Source organism: Penicillium atrosanguineum, assembly GCF_028827265.1.
Source record: "Penicillium atrosanguineum strain IBT 20685 chromosome Unknown utg000005l_segment0_segment0, whole genome shotgun sequence".
Lineage (NCBI taxonomy): Eukaryota > Fungi > Ascomycota > Eurotiomycetes > Eurotiales > Aspergillaceae > Penicillium > Penicillium atrosanguineum.
The window spans coordinates 217475-237395 of record NW_026623137.1 but is presented as its reverse complement, the minus strand read 5'-3'; the positions used below and the strand labels follow the sequence as shown (position 1 = coordinate 237395).

The 19921-nt window shown below is 51.9% G+C and overlaps 9 protein-coding genes across 9 annotated transcripts; 5 read left to right on the top strand and 4 right to left on the bottom strand.

Moving 5' to 3' along the window:
- Positions 1-9: 9 nt before the first annotated feature.
- N7443_006316 (uncharacterized protein) lies at positions 10-1755 on the bottom strand (the record flags this gene model as incomplete). Its single annotated transcript, XM_056886372.1, has 5 exons — positions 10-531; positions 597-908; positions 976-1038; positions 1096-1515; positions 1588-1755. The coding sequence occupies 5 exons, from the start codon at positions 1753-1755 to the stop codon at positions 10-12; spliced, it is 1485 nt and encodes a 494-aa protein (XP_056740021.1).
- A 781-nt stretch (positions 1756-2536) lies between these two features.
- N7443_006315 (actin-related protein 2/3 complex subunit 4 family protein) lies at positions 2537-3391 on the bottom strand (the record flags this gene model as incomplete). The annotated part of the gene is made up of 7 exons (XM_056886371.1): positions 2537-2545; positions 2597-2657; positions 2721-2747; positions 2802-2884; positions 2955-3031; positions 3087-3336; positions 3389-3391. The coding sequence occupies 7 exons, from the start codon at positions 3389-3391 to the stop codon at positions 2537-2539; spliced, it is 510 nt and encodes a 169-aa protein (XP_056740020.1).
- Positions 3392-3710: 319 nt separating this feature from the next.
- On the top strand, positions 3711-5556 carry N7443_006314 (ubiquitin-specific protease UBP6; the record flags this gene model as incomplete). The annotated part of the gene is made up of 3 exons (XM_056886370.1): positions 3711-3726; positions 3780-5441; positions 5495-5556. 3 exons carry the CDS (start codon positions 3711-3713, stop codon positions 5554-5556), a joined length of 1740 nt encoding a protein of 579 aa, XP_056740019.1.
- A 299-nt stretch (positions 5557-5855) lies between these two features.
- On the top strand, positions 5856-6801 carry N7443_006313 (PaaI family thioesterase; the record flags this gene model as incomplete). The annotated part of the gene is made up of 2 exons (XM_056886369.1): positions 5856-6272; positions 6424-6801. 2 exons carry the CDS (start codon positions 5856-5858, stop codon positions 6799-6801), a joined length of 795 nt encoding a protein of 264 aa, XP_056740018.1.
- An 887-nt stretch (positions 6802-7688) lies between these two features.
- Positions 7689-9815, top strand: N7443_006312 (putative MFS drug efflux pump; the record flags this gene model as incomplete). The annotated part of the gene is made up of 6 exons (XM_056886368.1): positions 7689-7853; positions 8132-8306; positions 8360-8739; positions 8793-9165; positions 9224-9354; positions 9405-9815. The coding sequence occupies 6 exons, from the start codon at positions 7689-7691 to the stop codon at positions 9813-9815; spliced, it is 1635 nt and encodes a 544-aa protein (XP_056740017.1).
- A 224-nt stretch (positions 9816-10039) lies between these two features.
- N7443_006311 (ribonuclease P/MRP protein subunit POP1) lies at positions 10040-12692 on the top strand (the record flags this gene model as incomplete). Its single annotated transcript, XM_056886367.1, has 2 exons — positions 10040-10372; positions 10431-12692. The coding sequence occupies 2 exons, from the start codon at positions 10040-10042 to the stop codon at positions 12690-12692; spliced, it is 2595 nt and encodes an 864-aa protein (XP_056740016.1).
- Positions 12693-12985: 293 nt separating this feature from the next.
- Positions 12986-13862, bottom strand: N7443_006310 (Mic19 family protein; the record flags this gene model as incomplete). Its single annotated transcript, XM_056886366.1, has 3 exons — positions 12986-13522; positions 13582-13639; positions 13804-13862. The coding sequence occupies 3 exons, from the start codon at positions 13860-13862 to the stop codon at positions 12986-12988; spliced, it is 654 nt and encodes a 217-aa protein (XP_056740015.1).
- A 2072-nt stretch (positions 13863-15934) lies between these two features.
- On the top strand, positions 15935-17476 carry glkA (glucokinase glkA; the record flags this gene model as incomplete). Its single annotated transcript, XM_056886365.1, has 2 exons — positions 15935-16117; positions 16172-17476. 2 exons carry the CDS (start codon positions 15935-15937, stop codon positions 17474-17476), a joined length of 1488 nt encoding a protein of 495 aa, XP_056740014.1.
- Positions 17477-18030: 554 nt separating this feature from the next.
- N7443_006308 (putative aryl-alcohol dehydrogenase Aad14) lies at positions 18031-19191 on the bottom strand (the record flags this gene model as incomplete). Its single annotated transcript, XM_056886364.1, has 1 exon — positions 18031-19191. One exon carries the CDS (start codon positions 19189-19191, stop codon positions 18031-18033), a length of 1161 nt encoding a protein of 386 aa, XP_056740013.1.
- Positions 19192-19921: the final 730 nt, after the last annotated feature.

Sequence of the window (19921 nt, the reverse complement as noted above, 5' to 3'; positions counted from 1 at the left end):
ACGAGCTCCCTACTTATGGCTTTTACCGTTAGGGCGGGGGGCTCGGTTTTGGCAGATGCTTGGAGAAAGAGCAGTTTGGCGGCTGTTCGTAGCAGAAGTAGAAACGGAGGGGTCCCAGCTCTGGCTGGACGTGTGGTAAGGAGGAAGAAAATCGTCGGTGGTGTTAGACCAGGAGTCAACATATGTGTTCAGGGATTCGATATTGCCAGGTCGCGTGGTGTTCGACGCAGTGTGAGGCACAGTCGAAGACGGTGGCGCAGCACGGTGAGGACTGCTGGGCGGCGCAGTCCCGATTGAGGAGACACGGGAGTGACTACCGTCGTTTCCATGGCCAGCGATGATGATAGAGCGGAAAATACCCAACTCGTAGGCAACTGCCTCAGCAAAAGTCTTACTCTTTGCGGCTTTTTCTCCCCATGCAAAGAGCTGCGGACCGTAGGGCCGGATCCAGTTGGAATTAGTGTGGCGATTCTCCAATCCCTGTTTCTCAGTTTGAGAAGCACGGCCACGGCTCATCAGTGATCCATAAAACTAAAAGCAATGTCAGGAAAAGAAAGGGAAGAATGATGAGACGGGCAACCATCAGAAAATCATACCGCTAAGGAAGCAACGTCGTAGGGAGCCAACCAGGTCAGAGTATCAAATGGAAACAGCGAGAGGGCATCACGCGACATGCGTTGTAGAGTAAGGTGATCTCTGCCAGCTTCGATCATTGCAAATTTCATGCGGGGATTAAAACCAGGGCACCGGAGACCGGTCTGCATCATTTCCGAAACCAGACGGTAGTCCAGGCCGACGGTACGAGAGTTTCCAATGCGATGATATAGGAGCTCCACCATCGCCAGCAAGGCGTCGAACAGTTGATTACGAGCATGCACGGTGTACATGCTAGTGGCATACCATGGGAACTAAACAATCCGTTAGAATTTGAGGAACAATAAAACAATGTTAAATATTTGATGAGAGGGGACTCACCTTCCAGATGGTGCTGATGAGGGACTCATAAGTGCGCTGAGGCACTTTTCCTGCAAATGCGCTCTGTGATGATTGTTAACTTGATGGCAAAGAAGGAGAACTGGGAGCAATTCCGCCTACTCGGTGCGGCTCTTTTGCGTGCCGAATCACACAGAACAACTCCTCATCTGTAATGAATCCATCAAAGCCAGTCGACCACCACTCAGTTGGAAGCTTGTCACGGGCAACAAAGCGATCACCTACCCAGTCAACGCACTTGGCCCTGGGGAAAAGAGCCTGCATCAGCTCTTGCTGGCTGCTCAGGGTAACATCGATATGGCGATTTCCCATACGAGGGCCGGTTTGAGACATAGTCGTAGCGTTCAAACGATCCACTGCGGCCTGCGCGCTCTCGCGGTCCTCAAATTCCACAAAGCAGCACATTGTCTTTCCAGTAGAGCGTTCCATGATGATATGAACTGGGCACTGAGACTCCGGGATCAGGTTCCCACTTCGCCCAAACATCTGGATCACTTCTGGACGAGTGAGCGAGTAGGGGATCTGTGGTATGGGTCCAATATCTGGTTAGAATAGGAAAAGAGTAGATGATTCAGATGAAATTATGCGACTAACATTGTCAATTCGAGCAACCCCGGCGAGGGAAGGCTTCCGGCGTTCAGCCTGGTTACCGATTGGCCAGTCTGGCTGGTGCAGCACTTCCTCCATGGTCTTGTCCTCGAGGACACGCATTCTGGCATTTGCATCCGCCTCTTCGGGGGGGTCGAGGGAGTGGTGATACATCTTTGAAGATGTGATCTAGAGAATATTAATGTGAGCAGACTTCGGGCGTTCATAAGGTTGACAGGATGAGAAACGCTGGAAGAGGCGTAAAAAGTAAGAAGGTGAGATACCTACCAAGGCGTTTGGATAGAAAAGGTCGAGGAAGGTGACGACGAGAAAGGAACTCCCAGGGATGAAGTGAAAGTAAGAAAAGAAAACCCACCATCAAAGCGCTGCCTAACCAGGTCACAACTACATCGATTGAAGTGAATAGGTCCTATAGCGAAAAGAGAAAGAGAAGCAAAACCAAGTATGATATTGCGGATGAGATCTGTGCGGGACGTAGATTGAGCCCTGCATCTTCATCAAACTGCTCTCCCTAGAAACCGCCTCCCCCACCTCAGCAGCTCTGCACTACGCCTTTTTAACTGAATGACAGGCGTTACGGTAAGAATAGCGACTAACTTACTAAGGAAGGGATACTCTAAGCCTCGATCGCTCGATATGACCCGGCCCTTAAGCAAGAAGAGCTCATTTACCTGGGTCTAGGACCTGCTCTAGCTCGGTCAGGGGTTCGACGGCAAAGGAACAGGGATTCGGATAGAGGACTTGGGAGAGGCACTAAATCATGTCCTCGGTGCACCAGTCGTGGGCATCAAGCAAGATGCTTGAAATGTATAGTGGAGCTGGAAATATACCCGTAGGTAGTCTTTCATTGCAAGCCTGTTTTGATGTATAGAACAAATACGGATAAGACAGGTGTATCTTTCGTCGCCAGCAACCTTGAAGAACGCCACGCAATTTAATCAAACTTGGGGGTGTTAGCAGATGGTCGAGGGATGCGAAGCGGGGAGCTGCTTACAGGAGTCAAGAAAGACTCGGCAACGAATCGGGCTCGAGCGTTCAAGAAAAGCTTCATCTCACTAGAAAGTTAGTTAGTACTAGTTCGCTTATAGACGAGGAGCCGGGATTGGCTGGCGCCTTACCTGATCTCTTTGTCCACCTCTTCCATACTAGAAGTCTGTTAGCAGAAATGCGACGCAGAAGGAAACAGGGACCAAACGAACAATTGGAGGATAAAGTCCACCAACTTATGCTTAAGGAGCGCCTCGGTGTGGTAGTTGGTCACCAGGAAGGAGATATCGTAGCCCTAAGAAGCCATTAGCAACGTAATTATGGCCCTGTGACCATGCGTGAAACTCGGCCGATCTGAAACTTACCTCAATGGGCTTCCGTCGAAGGATAAAGAAGGACTCAGCACGTTGAGTCAGGAAACGTGTGAACTTGTGTACAAGGACTATTTGAGGTTATTACTCAACAGTTCGCAGCCTGTGTGGAATAAAATAACTTACTGTGCTCAATCTCATCAGCCTGCTTAACCTTCAACGAGATTCTCACCGAGTTCACACTCGGTTCGATCAAAACACGTTCTGTGTCATTACGGCTGACCGTCAACGGGTTGAGGAGAAGCTCGGGGCTGCTAGCGGCTTCAATCTCGGGGACATTGTGACGCTCGGAGGTCTGGGAAGCGAAGTTGGAAAGGGCGAGAGCAGCGGTCAGGGAAGCGCGCACAGCCTGGAGGTAGGGGCGTAAAGATTGTGACTGATATCCTAGGTTAGATCTGCCGGGTTCGCGATGTTGGGGCCTGACGTACCATGGTGGAGGGGTAGCGTGTATGGATCGGACGAGTAAAGGGTTCTCCAAGCTTGCAATCTGGTTTAGATCACAGTCGCGACTCTGCCCTGTGAATCCCAACAAGTACCAAGAATTATCAGGGAGCCAGCAATTGCAGGAAGAGACAGGAGGCGATAACAGCGGAGAGGCGGAGGAGAGGTCGTCCCGCTCGGGCGGTGATGACGGTTGTTTGGTTGGTTTGCAAAGCCCCACGCCCGATTAGCCACCCCGGAGCTGTTTACCAATCACTCAACTCATCCAACTTCTCCCATCTCTCTCCCTCCGCAAAGTTATTCGTCAAGATGGCGTCCATACCGAGTATGTGACAGAAGGCTCTTAGATTGAAATTTGGTTGCTAACTTTGATCCTAGTTATTGTGAAGCATGCCGGCAAACGCCACGAAGTCGAGCTCGACCCTACCTCCAACGGCGAGACATTGAAGTACCAGCTGTTCTCCTTGACAGGAGTCGAACCAGATCGACAAAAGGTTCTTGTCAAGGGTGGCCAACTGAAGGATGAGACCCTGTTGTCATCTCTTAACGCCAAGCCAGGGCAGACCTTCATGATGATGGGTACCCCGTCAGGCGGCCAAGGATCTGCCGACCTGGGTCGGCCGAAGGATGCAGTCAAGTTCCTTGAGGATATGACTGCCGCGGAGGTGGCGCAACAACTAGGTGCTACCCCCGCCGGTCTGCAGAACTTGGGAAACACTTGCTACCTCAACTCCACCCTCCAAACCCTGCGCAGCGTTCCTGAGCTGCAGGAGGTGCTTCAGACGTACCGTCCGGACAACTCGTCTGGTCAGTCTGGTGCTTCTGACCTCAGCAGCTTCGGTCTTGGCGCCCTGGACGGCTCTAGAGATATGGCTGCAGCTCTTCGTGACCTGTTCAAGCAGATGTCCGAAACACAAGAGGGCATTCCTCCTCTTATGTTCCTGAATGCTCTTCGCACCGCCTTCCCCCAGTTTGCTCAGCGTGACCGTAACGGCCACGGCTATGCACAGCAGGACGCCGAGGAAGCATGGTCTCAGATTTTGAATCAACTGCGAAACAAATTGACCATCACCGATGGAAACGGAGATGCCGCCACCCGTACTTCATTTATTGAGAAATATATGGCTGGTCGCTTCGAGTCTATTACCGAGTGTGACGAGCCTGGGGCTAAAGATGCAGGCGAGGAGCCGAACAAGAGCTCTGACGTGTTCTTCAAGCTGGATTGCCATATCGGGAAGGAGACCAACCACCTTCAAGATGGTATCATGGAAGGCTTGAGGGAGCAGATTGAGAAGCAGTCCCCTACACTGAACCGCAACGCCTTGTACACTAAACAGTCCCGCATTTCTCGTCTGCCCAAGTACCTGACGGTTCACTTCGTTCGTTTTTTCTGGAAGCGCGAGACTCAAAAGAAAGCCAAGATCATGCGCAAGGTCACTTTCCCTGCCGAGCTTGACGTGGTGGAGTTTTGTACCGAGGAGCTTCGGAAGCAGCTCGTGCCCGTCCGCGACAAGGTTCGTGAGATCCGCAAGGATGAGGTTGACATTGGGCGTTCCCGCAAGCGCCAAAAGCTCAATAATCAGCGCGAAGAGGAGGACAAAAAGAACGGGAAAGAAACTGGAGGCGAAATGGAACCTATGCAGAAGAAGCAAAAGGCAACCGAAGAAAAGGGCAAGGCCAGTGACAAGGACGGCGACACCAACATGGAGGAGAACTTCAAGACCGACGCCGAGCACGAGGCAGAGATGATGGAGTCTGTCCGCGTCGCCAAACAAGAGCTGCATGATCTGCTCCAGCAGAATAGACCTGATAACGGCACCAACCAGTCTGGATTGTACGAGCTTCGTGGCGTCATTACCCACCAGGGCGCAAGTGCCGACAGTGGCCACTACACGGCCTATGTCAAGCAGCAGGAGCGGAAGTCCGATGGTGCCCAGACTGCCAGCGAGCGCCGCGAGGACGAAGGCAAGTGGTGGTGGTTCAACGACGACAAGGTCACCGAAGTGGACGCTGAGAAGATCGAGACCCTTTCCGGTGGCGGTAAGTACACAACAGACGATTTTGTGAAAGAATGCTGCTAACGAATCTCATAGGAGAGTCCCACTCTGCTCTGATCTTGCTCTATCGGGCTATTGAGCTGCCTACATTGGATTAAACTCTCCGTGTGTTGGGATTGGAGTACTATTTGCTCTAGTTCGCGACCAAAAGATACGCCTCTAGATGAATAGACGATGACCACGAGTCGATGTTGATGGTGATTTCGGTCTTTTTTGAACCAAATATATCATTCCCGTAATGAGTAGCGTAGATTTTGTCCGCAAAGAAGGTCCTTGATTCTAGAGTAAAGTGACCATACATCAGACATGTTGTCACGTGATTGAACCGCGGTTGAAGCCATTCGGATCCACGCGACTTTATCTTACCTATGACTTCTTGAATGGTGATGTGACAACTATGTATTCCCGCCGGATCCTACAACAGCCACTGCGCGCAGCTATCACCAGCGCGCCTGTCTTGACTCGGTTCTCCGTCCGGAATGCCAGCACTACCGCGAATGCGAACACCTCGGCCCAACCCTCGCGATGGAGGCGCCGCCTAATTTACGCTGGTATATTCGGAACCCTTGGCATGAGTGCTGGAAAATGGATGGACAGCAAATTCGCGGAACCGCCACTTCCAGGAACTATCGAGGACCAGGCAGAGCTCGAGCACATTCAGCGCGCCTATGAGATCGGTCTTCCGATTGTGCAGCAGTTGCGACAAAATCCCGATTTTACGGAAAAGGACGTTTACGAAAACTTCTCGGATGATCATAAGACACATCGGCTCACCTCTGGACCACTTGCTGGAAGCAGAGGCTTGGGCATGCAAGTGAGTAGTGTTGTGGTTTCCGCATTTGTTGTCCTCGGCGTGGGCGAGTCTGGAGCCTGGAGTCTGGGCGAGCCAGACCAGCAACTACCGACAGGCTTCGATACCGACCCTCGGTATCCCGTTCTTGGCTAACTCAGTTTGTGCTTGATAGAAAGTATTTTGGAACGACAAAGAGAAGAAGCTCGTTAGCGTTGTCTTCTTTGGGACTGGCATCGAAGGGTGGCCAACCATGGTGCACGGAGGTGCGCTTGGCACTGTGATCGATGAGAACCTCGGACGTGCTGCTATTCGACATTTCCCGGCTCGTACAGGGGTCACGGCGAACCTCAATATTAACTATCGCGCCCCTGTCTACTCGGGCAACTTCTATTCCCTCCACACCACGCTGGACCAGGAGCAGAGCACCGACGCAAAGGCATTTGCCAAGTGCGAGCTGCGTGACATGACCGGACGCCTTTGCGTCGAAGCGAGTGGTCTGTTTGTTGTCCCAAAGAAGCTCAAGCTCAAAGAAGTCGGGGAGCACTTTTGAGCTTGATCGATGGGTGGCGGTTAAGCTACACAAGACTCATGACTAGAGTCATTGTGGAGAATGTCAACCGAAATGGACCCGTAATTGACTTGTCCGCCACTTTGTGATCCGGACTAGTGCTCTCGCTTCGCATCAATCCTCTATGCGCGGCGGAGAATCGTGTTCCGGTTTTCCCCTTGTACGATGTACAATACGCCTCCTCAGCCCCGGGGATTCATCTGTAAATAGTTTCTCTCTCTCTCTCTTTTTTTCACACACACACACACACACACACTCACTCACAATCATATAATCATACAATGTATCAAGATCCTGCAGCAACGAAAGCAGCTAGCAAAGACCACAGATCCTTGGATAGGATACAGTTTCGGGGCTGATCCCATTGCGGAACTTGGCCCCGGACTGGCGGGGATCGAGGCCCGCATCCACCTTCTCCACGTTTTCCCCCGCATTTTGTCTGGAAGAATTGCGTCGCCCCTCCGACATTCCCTTGGATTTACTAGGGGTTCCCTAGTCAGCCTCGGTATTTTCTAGTTTTTGGACTTCAAAACCCGGCTATCGCTTATCTTGACTCCATCTCACCCCGTACTCCTTTTGCCGCCCCCGCCAATCTTTTTCCCCGGCTCGATACTATACCTGATTGGCTCCGGATTCAGACATATCCGAGATGACTTTGTTTAAGTGCTTAATGCGACTTGGCAGTGGGTCGCGATCATGTTACCTGTCTACCTTAAACGAAGCTATATCTCCCCCGTCTCCCCGCCAAGTGGATCGATGTTGCACCAGCTGGAATTGAAACCCCTCTATCCAGTTTGTATCTTTTTCTATTTCACTGGTATCTTTCCCCTTGAATATCGGCGACCCTGCCGTTAAGAAATCTGCCCACTATGACTGGGCCAATTGAAGAGTCGCCTCCGGCGCATTACAATGAAAAACACACCATCCAGCCTGAGGATAGCAAGGAGCTCGAGGGGTCGTCTCACAGTCACCAGGAGATGGTCGATGGAAGCTCTAATGAAGCGGGCCTTCATGAGTCCGAGAAGGACATTCCCGTAAGAGGAGCGTTGATCTCGTGGAGTATTAGTACTGATTGTCGCTAGATGACCTTCCGACGGTTCATGGGATTCACAGCAATGGCTTTCTTGTGGACTGGTAGCCAGATTCCGGTTTATCTCTTCGGTATGCTCCCAGTGTGAATGCTGTACATGTGCGGGGATTTCCTAACGGGCTTAAACAGGTGGTATTCCACCATATATCTATGGAGACATTGGAGGGGCGGATCGTTGGGTTTGGTTTGTAAGGACCACCATTCAGACTAATTCCGCCATAGACTAACGGTGTTCAACAGGTTCTCGCCAATCTTCTCAGTCTCGCGGGTGTTTGCCCATTTGTCGGATCTCTATCTGATCTGCTCGGCCGTCGCTATGTCGCCATCATCGGTGCCTCGTTCATCTGTCTTGGGATGATCGTCTGCAGCACAGCACACACAATGAACATCTTTATCGGTGTGTTCCCTCGAATCGTCCCTTTTTTAGAGTAACTTCTGATTTCAGTTTAGCGGGCATGGCGATTGCTGGCGCTGGCGCTGGTGTTAATGAATTAACTGCGCTAGCTGCTACTTCCGAGATGGCTCCCACCCGCAAGCGTGGTGTTTATGTCGCCGCCCTGATCTTCACCATTGTCCCCTTCTGTCCGTCCGTCCTTTGGGCTCAGCTCATTGCTTATCACAGCAGCTGGCGTTATGTTGGTGCCTTCTGTGGGGCGTGGAGCGGATTTGGTCTTTTGATCACGGTCTTCTTCTACATCCCTCCTCCTCGAACCAACTCTCTTGGACTCAGCCGGAAGGAAATTCTCAGACGCATCGACTTTGTCGGTGGCTTCCTTAGTATCACTGGATTGATTGTCTTCCTGGCCGGCCTGCAGTGGGGTGGATACATGGTATGTTTCGCTCTTCATCATTCCTGCCTTTATGCTAATCCTTGCTTGCTCAGTACCCATGGTCCTCCGCTCACGTCCTTGCGCCCTTGATCATTGGTTTCCTCCTTCTTGTCGCATTTGCATTCTGGGAGATCTACGGTGCCAAGTATCCCATCTTCCCGACCCGGCTGAAGCAGGAGCCTCGCACTCTGGGTCTTACGCTTGTCATCACCTTCATCTCTGGCGCCAACTTCTTCTCGGTGCTGATGTTCTGGCCCACCGAGTCGTTCAATGTATTTGGGCACGACCCCGTCGAGGTTGGTGTCCGCAGTTTGCCTATTGGTTTTGGTATTTTGGCTGGTGCTTGTATTGTGCTGGTGCTCTTGAGTGTGTTCCGAGGACACAACAAGGAGTTGTTGATTGTCAGCAGTATCCTCATGACGGCAGGTGCGTATCCAAAAGTCCTCCATGATATGGTGTCTTCAGATAACTAACTAGTCTTCAGGTTGCGGTGCTATGTCTATCGGGCGTCTTGACAACATGTACCAGCTGTGGGGAGTCCTCATTCTGGCCAGCCTTGGAATTGGCGGTATCGTCGTTCCCGCCTCAATTATCACCACCATCATCTGCCCCGACGTGAGTCCCTTTGATAAATGACTACCTAGTCACATATTGACACTAGTTAGGATCTGATTGCCACCATTTCTGCGCTGACCCTCTCCATTCGTGTCGTGGGTGGTGGTGTCGGCTACTGTATCTACTACAACGTCTTCATCTCCAAATTCGTCCCATTGGCACAGACCTATATTGGTGGTACAATGGTCGCGGAGCTTGGAATTACCGACGTCAAGCTCATCACAGAAGTCATTGAGCTCACCGGTGCTTCCCTCCTCGACGAAATCAAATTGATCCCCGGCATCGCTGGCAACGAAACGGCATACGAGATGGTCGTCACAGCTGGCCAGCTTGCTTATGCCGAGTCATATAAGTGGGTATACTACGTCAGTATCGCATTTGGAGGTGTGTCCATAATTGCTTCGTGCTTCTTGGGCAACATCTCCAAGTACATGACGGACCACGTTGCGGTGGTGATGTGAGTTACGTTGTGTTCTGCAAATATTTTTCACTTCACTTTATGTACTTGATGAGGATAATTTCAATTCGATCAATGAATTAATTATTTTAAGCTTTAAACATTGCGTAGACTACCACGGTGTTGGTGAAGTAGATAAGGTACAGATCGTGGGGCTGATCCATGACGCGCCAAGCCCCGGCAACCATTTTAATTCTCAACTCAGTCCGACTCAACAGCGCAGCCACCATGGCTTCCAACCCAGCAAAGCGTAAGCCTGTCCCGCCAGGAGCTCATGGAGCTACCGGCGTCTCTCGCAAGCGCGCTAAAACATTCGATGCACGCTCCCTGGCTGTGCAGTCAACCGACGCTGCGCTCTCCGTGACGGGCGAGCTCGATGTCGCCGCATACGCAGCCGCTCGGGCATTTGAGATCCAGGCCCTGGAGGATGGTATGAAGCGGTCGAAAACCGCATTGACAACTAGGGCGTTCCAAAAAGTTCCTCGTGCGTTGCGACGCCGCACCGCAAGTCACAACGTTAAACGGGTTCCGCGGAGGTTGCGGGCGCGGGCGAAACACGAGGTACGTTTGACGAGGGTATGCTCTTAGCTGCTCCAGATCTAACGTGATTCTGTTTTAGATGATTGAGGACAATACTCCGACTGTCACCGCGCGACGACGCAAGCCCACCCAGATCATGCGCATCCGTCTCGAATCCGCTCGTCGTCTACAAAATATCAATGCCAAGTTCAAGGTCCGACGTGCCGCCGCAAAAGTAAAGCGTGATCAGGAAAATGAGACCCGATCGAAAGAGGAAGGGAGCCACTCCTTTAATACAGCTCCTCGGGTACCAAAGATCAAAAAGTACAAGCTCTCCAGGCCGCCGCCAGCAGATGCTAAATATCGCAAGCGCCAAAAGTGCAAGACATGGCTCCCTACACACATGTTTCACGCAAAGCGTGCCCATATGGCTACAAGCAAGGACCCGATCTGGCGGTTCGCAATTCCCTTATCGCCAACTGAAAAAAGCTACCGACCTACACATAGAGCGCGAGGTGCTCGAGGTGCCGTGGCTTGGGATATGAGCTATATATCGACTGTTCAACTTGAAGGAACAGAGTCGTGCATTGAAGCTGTTTTGCGAGCTGTCGGTGTCGATGGTAATGAGGCGTGGGGAGCCAAGGGAAGGAAGTGGAGAGCTGGGACGAGGTCATTCCAAGCCTGGACTTTCGAAATGGACGATCGTTCCAGGCCAATTGCCCCTGTTACGCTTATCTGGTGTGCGCCGGACAAGTCCAAAGATGTGGAGATGGCCGATGCAGGTAAGGCCCAGTCAGCATCGAAAACGCCACGGCGAAAGCTCTGGATCCGGGTCCATCCCTCCGCATTTTTGCAACTATGGCGGGGTTTGCTTGAGCTGTCGAAAAGACAGAACCCTCCTGTTATGGTAGAAGACTTGCGATTTGAGATTGGCAGCGTGGAAATTACCGGACCGGGCTCTATGGAAGCACTGCTGGCTGCATTGCAGCCTGCTATGACACAGAGCGATGCTCCAGTAGGACAGAGCCCAGAAGACATTTGGTTTTCTCTTCTTGGAGTATCAAATCCGTCATCACTACCGCAAAATGCTCTCTTGGCCTTTAATGTGTCCGATCCTCGCCTTCAATTCCCGCCACGCCCACTCATGGTACCCAGCGATGAAAATTCCATGAACGAGCTGGCAGTTTTGCTATCAAAATGGTCACCCGATCAAACACAGGGCGAATCTTTCCTTTTCGATCGCCCCAGTCGCCTTGCAGCTTCTCGCCAACTTCCAAGCCAAAAGGCTATCAACCGACGTCGGACCCTCGCTGGTCCAGGCGTTTATCCTGCCAGACAGCCTAATGACCCAAAAATCCCGGTAATGATACTCACAACTCGACCGCAAGCCCGTTCAAAGAACACAACTCCAGGATCCTGGACTGTGCTACTACCTTGGAAATGCGTCGTCCCTGTTTGGTACTCGCTCATGTACCATCCTCTCTCGAGTGGAGGAAATCCGCGCTTCGGTGGTCTGAAGGAACATCAACAGCTTGCCTTTGAGGCTGGCGAGGGATGGTTCCCTGGCGATTTTCCAGGTACCCGAGCTGGATGGGAATGGACTCAGCGCGAGGCCGAGAAATCCCGCCGCCACTGGGAACGTCGCCCCAAAGGGCGTCGAGCGGAATTTGACACTCTCGTTCTTGGGGACGGTCGCCCCAAGGGAGAGATTGGACATGGATGGGCCTGTGATTGGGAGAGGCTTGTGAAAGGGCCGTCGAATGAGGGTGCTGTGCACAGCACTGTTAAGAAGGTCGATGAGCAAGAGGCCGGTCCTATCGACCCACCATCCAACATTCACACTATCCGATATACACCGGGTGACACGAATAAAATCCTTAACACCCTCAGCAAGACCAACATTGATTCCTCCTCTCTTGCCACTATCCACCTCACACTTTCCAGCCGCGGCACACCCACACCTTGTGCCCGCATCTATCGTCTGCCCACTGATCCCATCCTACGGCGCAAGTGGCTCGACCTCGCATCTGTGAGCCGCAAGTCCGGCGCGAACTTGACTTCACTTGATGATCCCACGCTTTCTGACGAGGAAGTACGCCGTCGTCTTGCCGAGTCGCTGATCTCAACTTCTGCACATGAAAACTCGACGGCTGGTCATTTGGAAGTACCATTAGAAGAAGATCTCATCGGTTTTGTGAGCACTGGTAATTACAATCTTTCAGAGGGCAAAGGCACTGGGATTGGTTCAATACAGCTGTCGAAGGTCTTGGTTCCTGACGCGAAGTTGTCTGAGCGGCGAATGTGTATTGTTAGATCTGCGGGAGAGAAACTTGGACGACTGGGAACGTGGGAGCTTGTCTGATATCTTTGTGATTTGATACCCTGTCAATGGTTGCATGGAAGCATTTTATAAAAACGAGCATTTCATGACTATCGACCTCCGTATGCAGTTCCTTACTCTCTCTCTCTCTCTCTCTCTCTCACTCTCAATCTAGCATATAAACGAAACGCTACAGCCACAAGGGCCATTCACTCAATCAAAGATCTGATCCTATGCAGATTCATGGCAAACAAAATAGTGTAATCTATACATACAGCCCAGCAGGCACGACCAAAAGCGAGCGCTCAAGTCAAAACCGCGGTTCATCGGGTTACTCAACCAACAATGCGGTCCACGAAAGCCTGCTCCATCTTGGCAACCTCACGCTTGAACGCATCAACCTCCTGCCAGCAATCCAACGGCCGACGGTCATTCAACCGCAAGCACCCAACAACATCAGCCTTTGCCTTCGAAACACCCTCATCCAACTCCGCCAACTTTCTTCGTCCATCCAACCGGCTGCGCAGCTGGTCAATTTCACTCGCCACTGAATCCCGCGAGGTATCGCGGTTGGCAACAGCCTGGGGCGCGGCGGCCGGCGCGGTGAAGACGGGGGAAGGCTCGTGCTCGCGTCCGGCGAAGGGGACTCGTGGCGCGTCGAGGTTCAAGGAACCGACTGTGTAGCCGGAGCTGGTTGAGGCGACGGGAGCGGTCGCGGCAGTCACAGGGAGAGAGCCGGTGTTCTTGACTTCGGAAAGCTTCTTCTCGATCTCGGCGAGTGTTTGCTTCTCGCGTTGGTGGAGGCGCTCGAGTTCGTGAGCGACGCGCTTCTGGATTTCGAGCTCAATGGCCTTGGTGCGCGAAGAGTCGGTCTGAGAGGGGTTGGTGTTAGTTGAGGGTGTTTGGTTCGTTTTTGAGAGTTTGGATTTACCTCGGAAGTGGACTGGAGGGCATCCACTAGGTTGGAGGAGAACTGGATGGGGGAGTTACTGGATGATAATCTCTGTCAGTGTATGGTTCAATTGGCATGATTAAAAGAAGACTGCATTCCTGAATGGGAATGTCCGGTCCTATCGCAATTGCGCTGGTTGACCGGATGGTTGTTTCGGTTTCCGGAACGAAGTGGAGTGATGGCAGATCGGAGGGGCATTACCTAGAGAAGACATGGCTAGAGCTGCCCGCAGCCTCGGGCTTAGAACTGCCAGCACCCATGATTGTGAATGGCAGATGTGAATTGCCGTCAAGTCTGGACCAGAGAAGGGCGGTTGTGAGATGCCCAGTTCACCCGAAGCTCCGATACTTCGGTCACGTGGGCGGTCTGCCACTATGAGTGTCGACTCTCTACTTTTACTTCTATTTGATTATTTACACCCAAGATCTTCGAATTATTCGATAAAATTAGCTTGAAATACTTTGAGATCATACGGGACTTAGCTCATTGCATATTTAAATAGAGAGGGGCGTCCCGGGATGAAATAATGGCATCACGACGTCATGAACACGTAGAAAACACAAAATGCACTAGAGAAAGAGTATAGCGACATCAACCCAAACATGAAATTGTGCCAATTCCTCGGTAGAGAGACTAACTCAGAGTCAAATGTTTGGTCAATATCATAAAGGTGCAAGTGTACCGTAAGCCCCCGTTTCCGACATTTTGCGATTCCTACATGCAACATCTACATGTAATTTGGTGCGGCTAGATGAACCTATTCAAGTGCATACTTTGGACTATGTGCACGAGCAAATTTCAAGCGAGTTGGTGCCAATTTCTATCCTCGAATAAGCCCAATTCAAGCCTAGTCTGCGATTGGCTTTTATAATGGGTACGTCGCCTCGAGAGAAACGCGAGTACCTATGTGGGGTACAGAGAAGGCGGGGGACGAAATTGTTGAAAAGGACCAAAAATCCCCTGGGGCAACATTAATGATCCGACTCTAGTTCGATTCGTTAGCTTGCCCAGGTGCTTCTTTGCCTCGTTCGGAGCTCCTCCGAAAACAGCGCTAAGTAAAACCAGAAGCATCTACGGGGTATAGTATGTCTTTTTCCCTGGTGTGAGAGTATTGAATCAGGAACTTCAACCATGATAGGACCTAGGAACAAAGGTCACTTCTGACGTAGCAGCCAGATCTAATTCCTTGGTGGTCTTTTCTGCTGTATAGGCCTAGTGCCGCCACCGACGCGTGAAGATCGACACCTTCCAGAGCCGGTGCCACAAGAAAAGTTGCTAAGCCATTCAATCTGAACACCAGTTAGCTACCAACGTTGCCACGTAGACATTGAAGTGCAATATATAGCAATGCAGCCTACAAGTGAATCATCGTAATTTATTCCCACTACCATTGGAACATGGAGAGTGTAGGAAGCCTGAGACAGTAAAGCCACGGGACGACTAGGGCTTAAATTTGATGGTAGTGGAATCCACCTGCCCACCATACTCCCCGTGTGTTTTAGTCACGATAATAGAAGATCGGGATTCCGTTCGGGTTCGGATGCCCTAAGGACGTCGGGAGCCGACTTCTGCTTTGCCCGTGCCGAACGATCCCGATGTTCTCCAGGGCTCTGAGCCTAACGTGGTATTTCTTGCCCAACCGTTGCTTCTCGGGTGTGCTACCCTCGATCCTGGCACGTAGTCCACCAAGGCGCCTGCATGCGACGCTGTGTGTCCGCCCTGATTCCCCTGTTCCCCCGTCCCCCGTCCCCCGTCCTCATTCTCCCGCGCCTTAACCGGTGTCGCTCACCGGTGAAGTCGGGGAAAGGCGTGCCATTGACCATTCACAGCCACTCTCCACATTGTCATCTCCGTAGTTTGGTTTTTAGCTCCAGGAAAAACATTCATGCCGTCATGAAGGAAACAAAAAAACACAAAATTACCGAAAAAAAAAAAAAAAGAAAATAAAAACCTGGCTGGTTCTGTGAAACGAGATGTTCTTAGAGAGCTGTGTGACCTCAGGAATGTAGGAGGATGCGCTGCATCCGGAAGGTTAGGAATGGTACATAAGACCATGGTGATGTCCCTATAGTTAATGATTTCAGATTCTGTTAGAACAGAAAACCAAAACCAAGTCCGAAGTGAGCATTTACAAGGCCGGTGAAGCCGGTAATTGGATGCCAAGATTGGAAAGTCGCGGACTGACCTCATGGACCCCTCCGTCATCCCGCTTAACGCCTCTTTTCTCTCTCTCTCTCTCTCTCTCTCTCTCTCGCTCTCGCTCTTTTTCTTTAAATCACTCTCCGGCTGTACATAATCTCTCCTCATCTTCGCCGGCCTTTGAACTCTCAACATGTCCTCTACACTTATTGATGAGGCTACGCGCATTGCGCGCGACTTCGACTTCCCCGCCGAGCAGGTGCAGCGCGGGGTCGCGGAGTACATCAAGCAGTCCGACGAGGGTTTGCAGAAGGAGAACTGCACCCTGAGCCAGATTCCTACCTTCGTCACCGCTGTTCCCAATGGAACCGAAAAGGTACGGTCTTGTTGCTGCGAAAATGGAATCATCGCTAACGAAATCCTCTTGTAGGGTCTGTACCTGGCCGTTGACCTTGGCGGCACCAACTTCCGTGTGTGCTCTGTTCAACTGCACGGCGACACTACCTTCAACCTCACTCAATCCAAGATCATGATCCCGCGGGAACTCATGGCCTCCGGTACCTCCAAGGACCTCTTCCTCTTCCTGGCCCGCCAAATCGAGGCCTTCCTCCGCATCCACCACAACGAGCACTTCGAGGCGCACCAGCTCCGCCGGCGCGAGGGTTCCAGCGAAGAATACATGTTCGATCTGGGCTTCACTTTCAGCTTCCCCGTCCGTCAGGTCGGAATCAACTCGGGGACCCTGATCCGGTGGACCAAGGGCTTCAACATTCCCGATGCTGTCGGCCACGATGTATGCGCCCTGCTCCAGTCTGCCATTGACGACTTGGATCTCCCTGTTCGCGTGGCCGCTCTAGTCAACGACACCGTTGGTACTCTGATGGCCCGCTCCTATACCTCTCCAGGCGAGACTGGCACCTTCCTTGGAGCCATCTTTGGAACCGGCACCAATGGCGCCTACGTTGAGAAGATCGAGAACATCACCAAACTTACACAACTGGAGGGTGCCCACTACGACAAGTCTACTGGCGAGATGATCATTAATGCCGAGTGGGGTAGCTTCGACAATCACCTCAGCGTCCTGCCCAGCACCGTGTTCGATCGCGAGTTGGATGCCGATAGCAACAACCCTGGTGTGCAAATGTTCGAGAAGCGCGTTTCTGGCATGTTCCTGGGTGAGATTCTGCGCCGCGCTCTGCTGGCCATGCACAACGACTCCAAGCTCGGTCTTTTCAAGTCTAGCCAGACCTCCAAGGTCTCCATCCCCTCCGACTCTCTCTTCTACCGCCAATGGGGCCTGGACACCAGCTTGCTGAGTCAGGTCGAGGCCGACTCCACTAAGCAAATGACCGACGTCAAGGCCGCGCTGAAGGATCACTTGAAGATTGAGAACCCGAGTGAGGAGGAGTGCAAGGCTGTCAAGATTCTCGTTCACGCCATTGGCAAGCGTGCCGCTCGTTTGAGTGCCGTCCCGATCGCCGCCATCCTCATCCACTCCAAGAAGCTCGAGACCAGCGATATGGTCGACGTTGGTGTGGACGGCAGTCTGGTCGAGTTCTACCCCAACTTCGAGGGGTACGTGCGCGAAGCTCTGCGCGAGGTGCCCCAGGTTGGCCCCGCCGGTGAGAAGAGTATTCGCATCGGTATCTCCAAGGACGGCAGCGGTGTGGGTGCCGCTTTGATCGCTTTAGTCGCCAGCAAGGACAAGACTCTGCAGAAATCCACTGAAAAATGAGCTCGGTGCCGTCACTATTCGTTGAATGCCTATTCATTGTCCAATGTTTCTGAATGCAGCATCACTTGACCGTCTGTCTGAGCTTTACCGGCTGGGCCAGTATCTTGGCTACGATCGTCGCGCGAGCGCATTACGGAGCCGAGACCGATGTCTCCACCTACCTTTCACCTACCTTTCGCTTCTCATGGCAAGGGGGACCCTTGACTGAGATATTGCGAACCCACTCTGGGACCACAATCAGCCACGTGCCATCCGCCATCCTCGTTGCTCTATTCTATTCTGCTCTTGTGTAGACCTCAAGCAGGATGTATCATTAGCTTTCCCTTTTCCGTATTTTGTTTTCCCCTATATCTTATATTTTTTTTTTGTACCACGGCGTTGCACAGTTATTGACACTGGCGCGGATTGGCATCTGATATCAGTACAGATTTGCATTTCCCAGGCTTAGCTACGATTTCATTCAATGGCATTAAATTATTTTTCAAGTTGATTTCATTCAAGTACTAGAGAGGAATGGGTCACCGGGAATTATACATCAGGCCATGCTTCACTATTTAGTTCTTTTCATACCCAATCGCTTGCTCATCCTGGACAAAATCATAGTTGCCCGCAGTCTGCATCAAGAACGACACCTTGCCACCATTGATCGCCGGGTCAACACCAATAAAGTTCCCAGGGAATCCAATATCGAGCGGACTCGCAGACTCGAGGAACTGAATCTGCTGCTCGGTCAGGCGGATCGACAGCGCCTTGATGTTATCCTTCAAATGCTCGACCTTGCGGCCGCCCACGATCGGGAACACGTTCGGCGCCTTGCAGAGCACATATGCCAATGCAATAGTCGTCACGGACTCAATACCATGCTCTGCTGCCACCGTCGCCAAGGCCTCGGAGATCTTCCGCTCCTCCTCTGACTGTTCAGCTCCGGAGATGTTGCGCAGTCCCTCGCCTGCCTTCTTACGCTCTTCCAGCTGCTTCGCCGTCTGGAAGTGACCGCTGCCGAGCACATCCCAAGGCGCAAGCGCCATGCCGAAGTGACGTGCCATGGGCAGAATATCCCGCTCAAAATCCCGGCGCATCACGTTCCACCGGCCCTGGTAGATGGAGAAGGGAGTCTTGCCATGCGCACGAGCATAGGTGTTGGCAGCTGCCACAACCCATGCCGGAGTGTCTGAGATTCCGAGGTACATGACCTTACCCTGTTCCACAAGGATGTGCAGGGAGTCCATGATCTCCTCGATAGAGGTAGTATGGTCCCACCAGTGCAGGTACAGCACGTCAATGAAGTCGGTTTGCAGCTTGCGCAGTGAGTCTCGCACGCTCAACATCATGCTTCGCTTGTGGTTCCCGCAGGCGTTGGGTGCGTTACCCTTGCCCAGTTCATGGGTGCGGTAGTCTGTAGTGAACTTGGTGGCAATGATCATCTGGTCGCGGTTCTTGCGCGCGGCCATCCATTCGCCAATCCAGGTTTCGGATTGCTCGTTTTGGTAGTTGTTGGCTGTGTCGATGAAGTTGCCGCCAGCTTCGGCATAGGCGTCGAGGAGCTTGAAGGATTGCTCTTTGTTCATGCTGCCCATGAACTGGTTCCAACTGTCTCCAATGGACATGCCGCCCAGCTGTAGGGGAGACACGCGCATCCCGGAGGTGGAGGAGAGAATGCGATACCGACCCAAAGGGGTGGCGGGCTCGGGAGCAGCTTTGAAGATTTCTTCCATGATGAGTGAATTGGGTTGGATTGAGATTGATAGTAATGAATAGCTCCTGACGAAGGATGAGTGAATTGGATGGTTGGAAAGGTGAATGATGAACTAATATCCGATGGGACAGAACTGTATTTAAATGCGATGAAATTGTATTTCTAATGGACGGCGGACATACAGGAACTAGAGGAAATAGAGAAGATAATCCTGTCATCCGTGTCATCCGGATTTAACGGCATTCGTCCGCCATGACTCGTCCGCCGTTCATGGCAGGAATCAAGTCGCGGTTGTCTATGTATATGATGTCAATATTCATAAGTCGCCCATTAAACTTCTTCATAATCGAGATCAAAATCCCATAGCGGTTAATGCAATCTGAAAACATGTCTCTGTTCCTCTAACTTAGATAAGTCGGGTATGATATCATGGCAAACTCACGACCGAATGTCCCGCATAGCTCCGGACATAACTCATTCCATTGTTCTCGCATTATGCAAATGAGACATGGCGTTTGAGTTCGAGTTCGAGTTCGAGTTCGACAACCTTCTCCTCACTTGGCCAGAGGCTACAGTTGAAGCTTAACTCCAAACTCCGCAGTTCTCATCACCCCGGCAAGCGCTAGTCCAGATCGGGGTGTCAGCGCTGACAGGGCCACCAGGCACAAAGGCACTAAGGCCATGAAGTCCGTCAACCAAGGTGTCAAGGTATCGAGGTGTCGAGGCATCAAGGGCATGTCCCTTGCGGC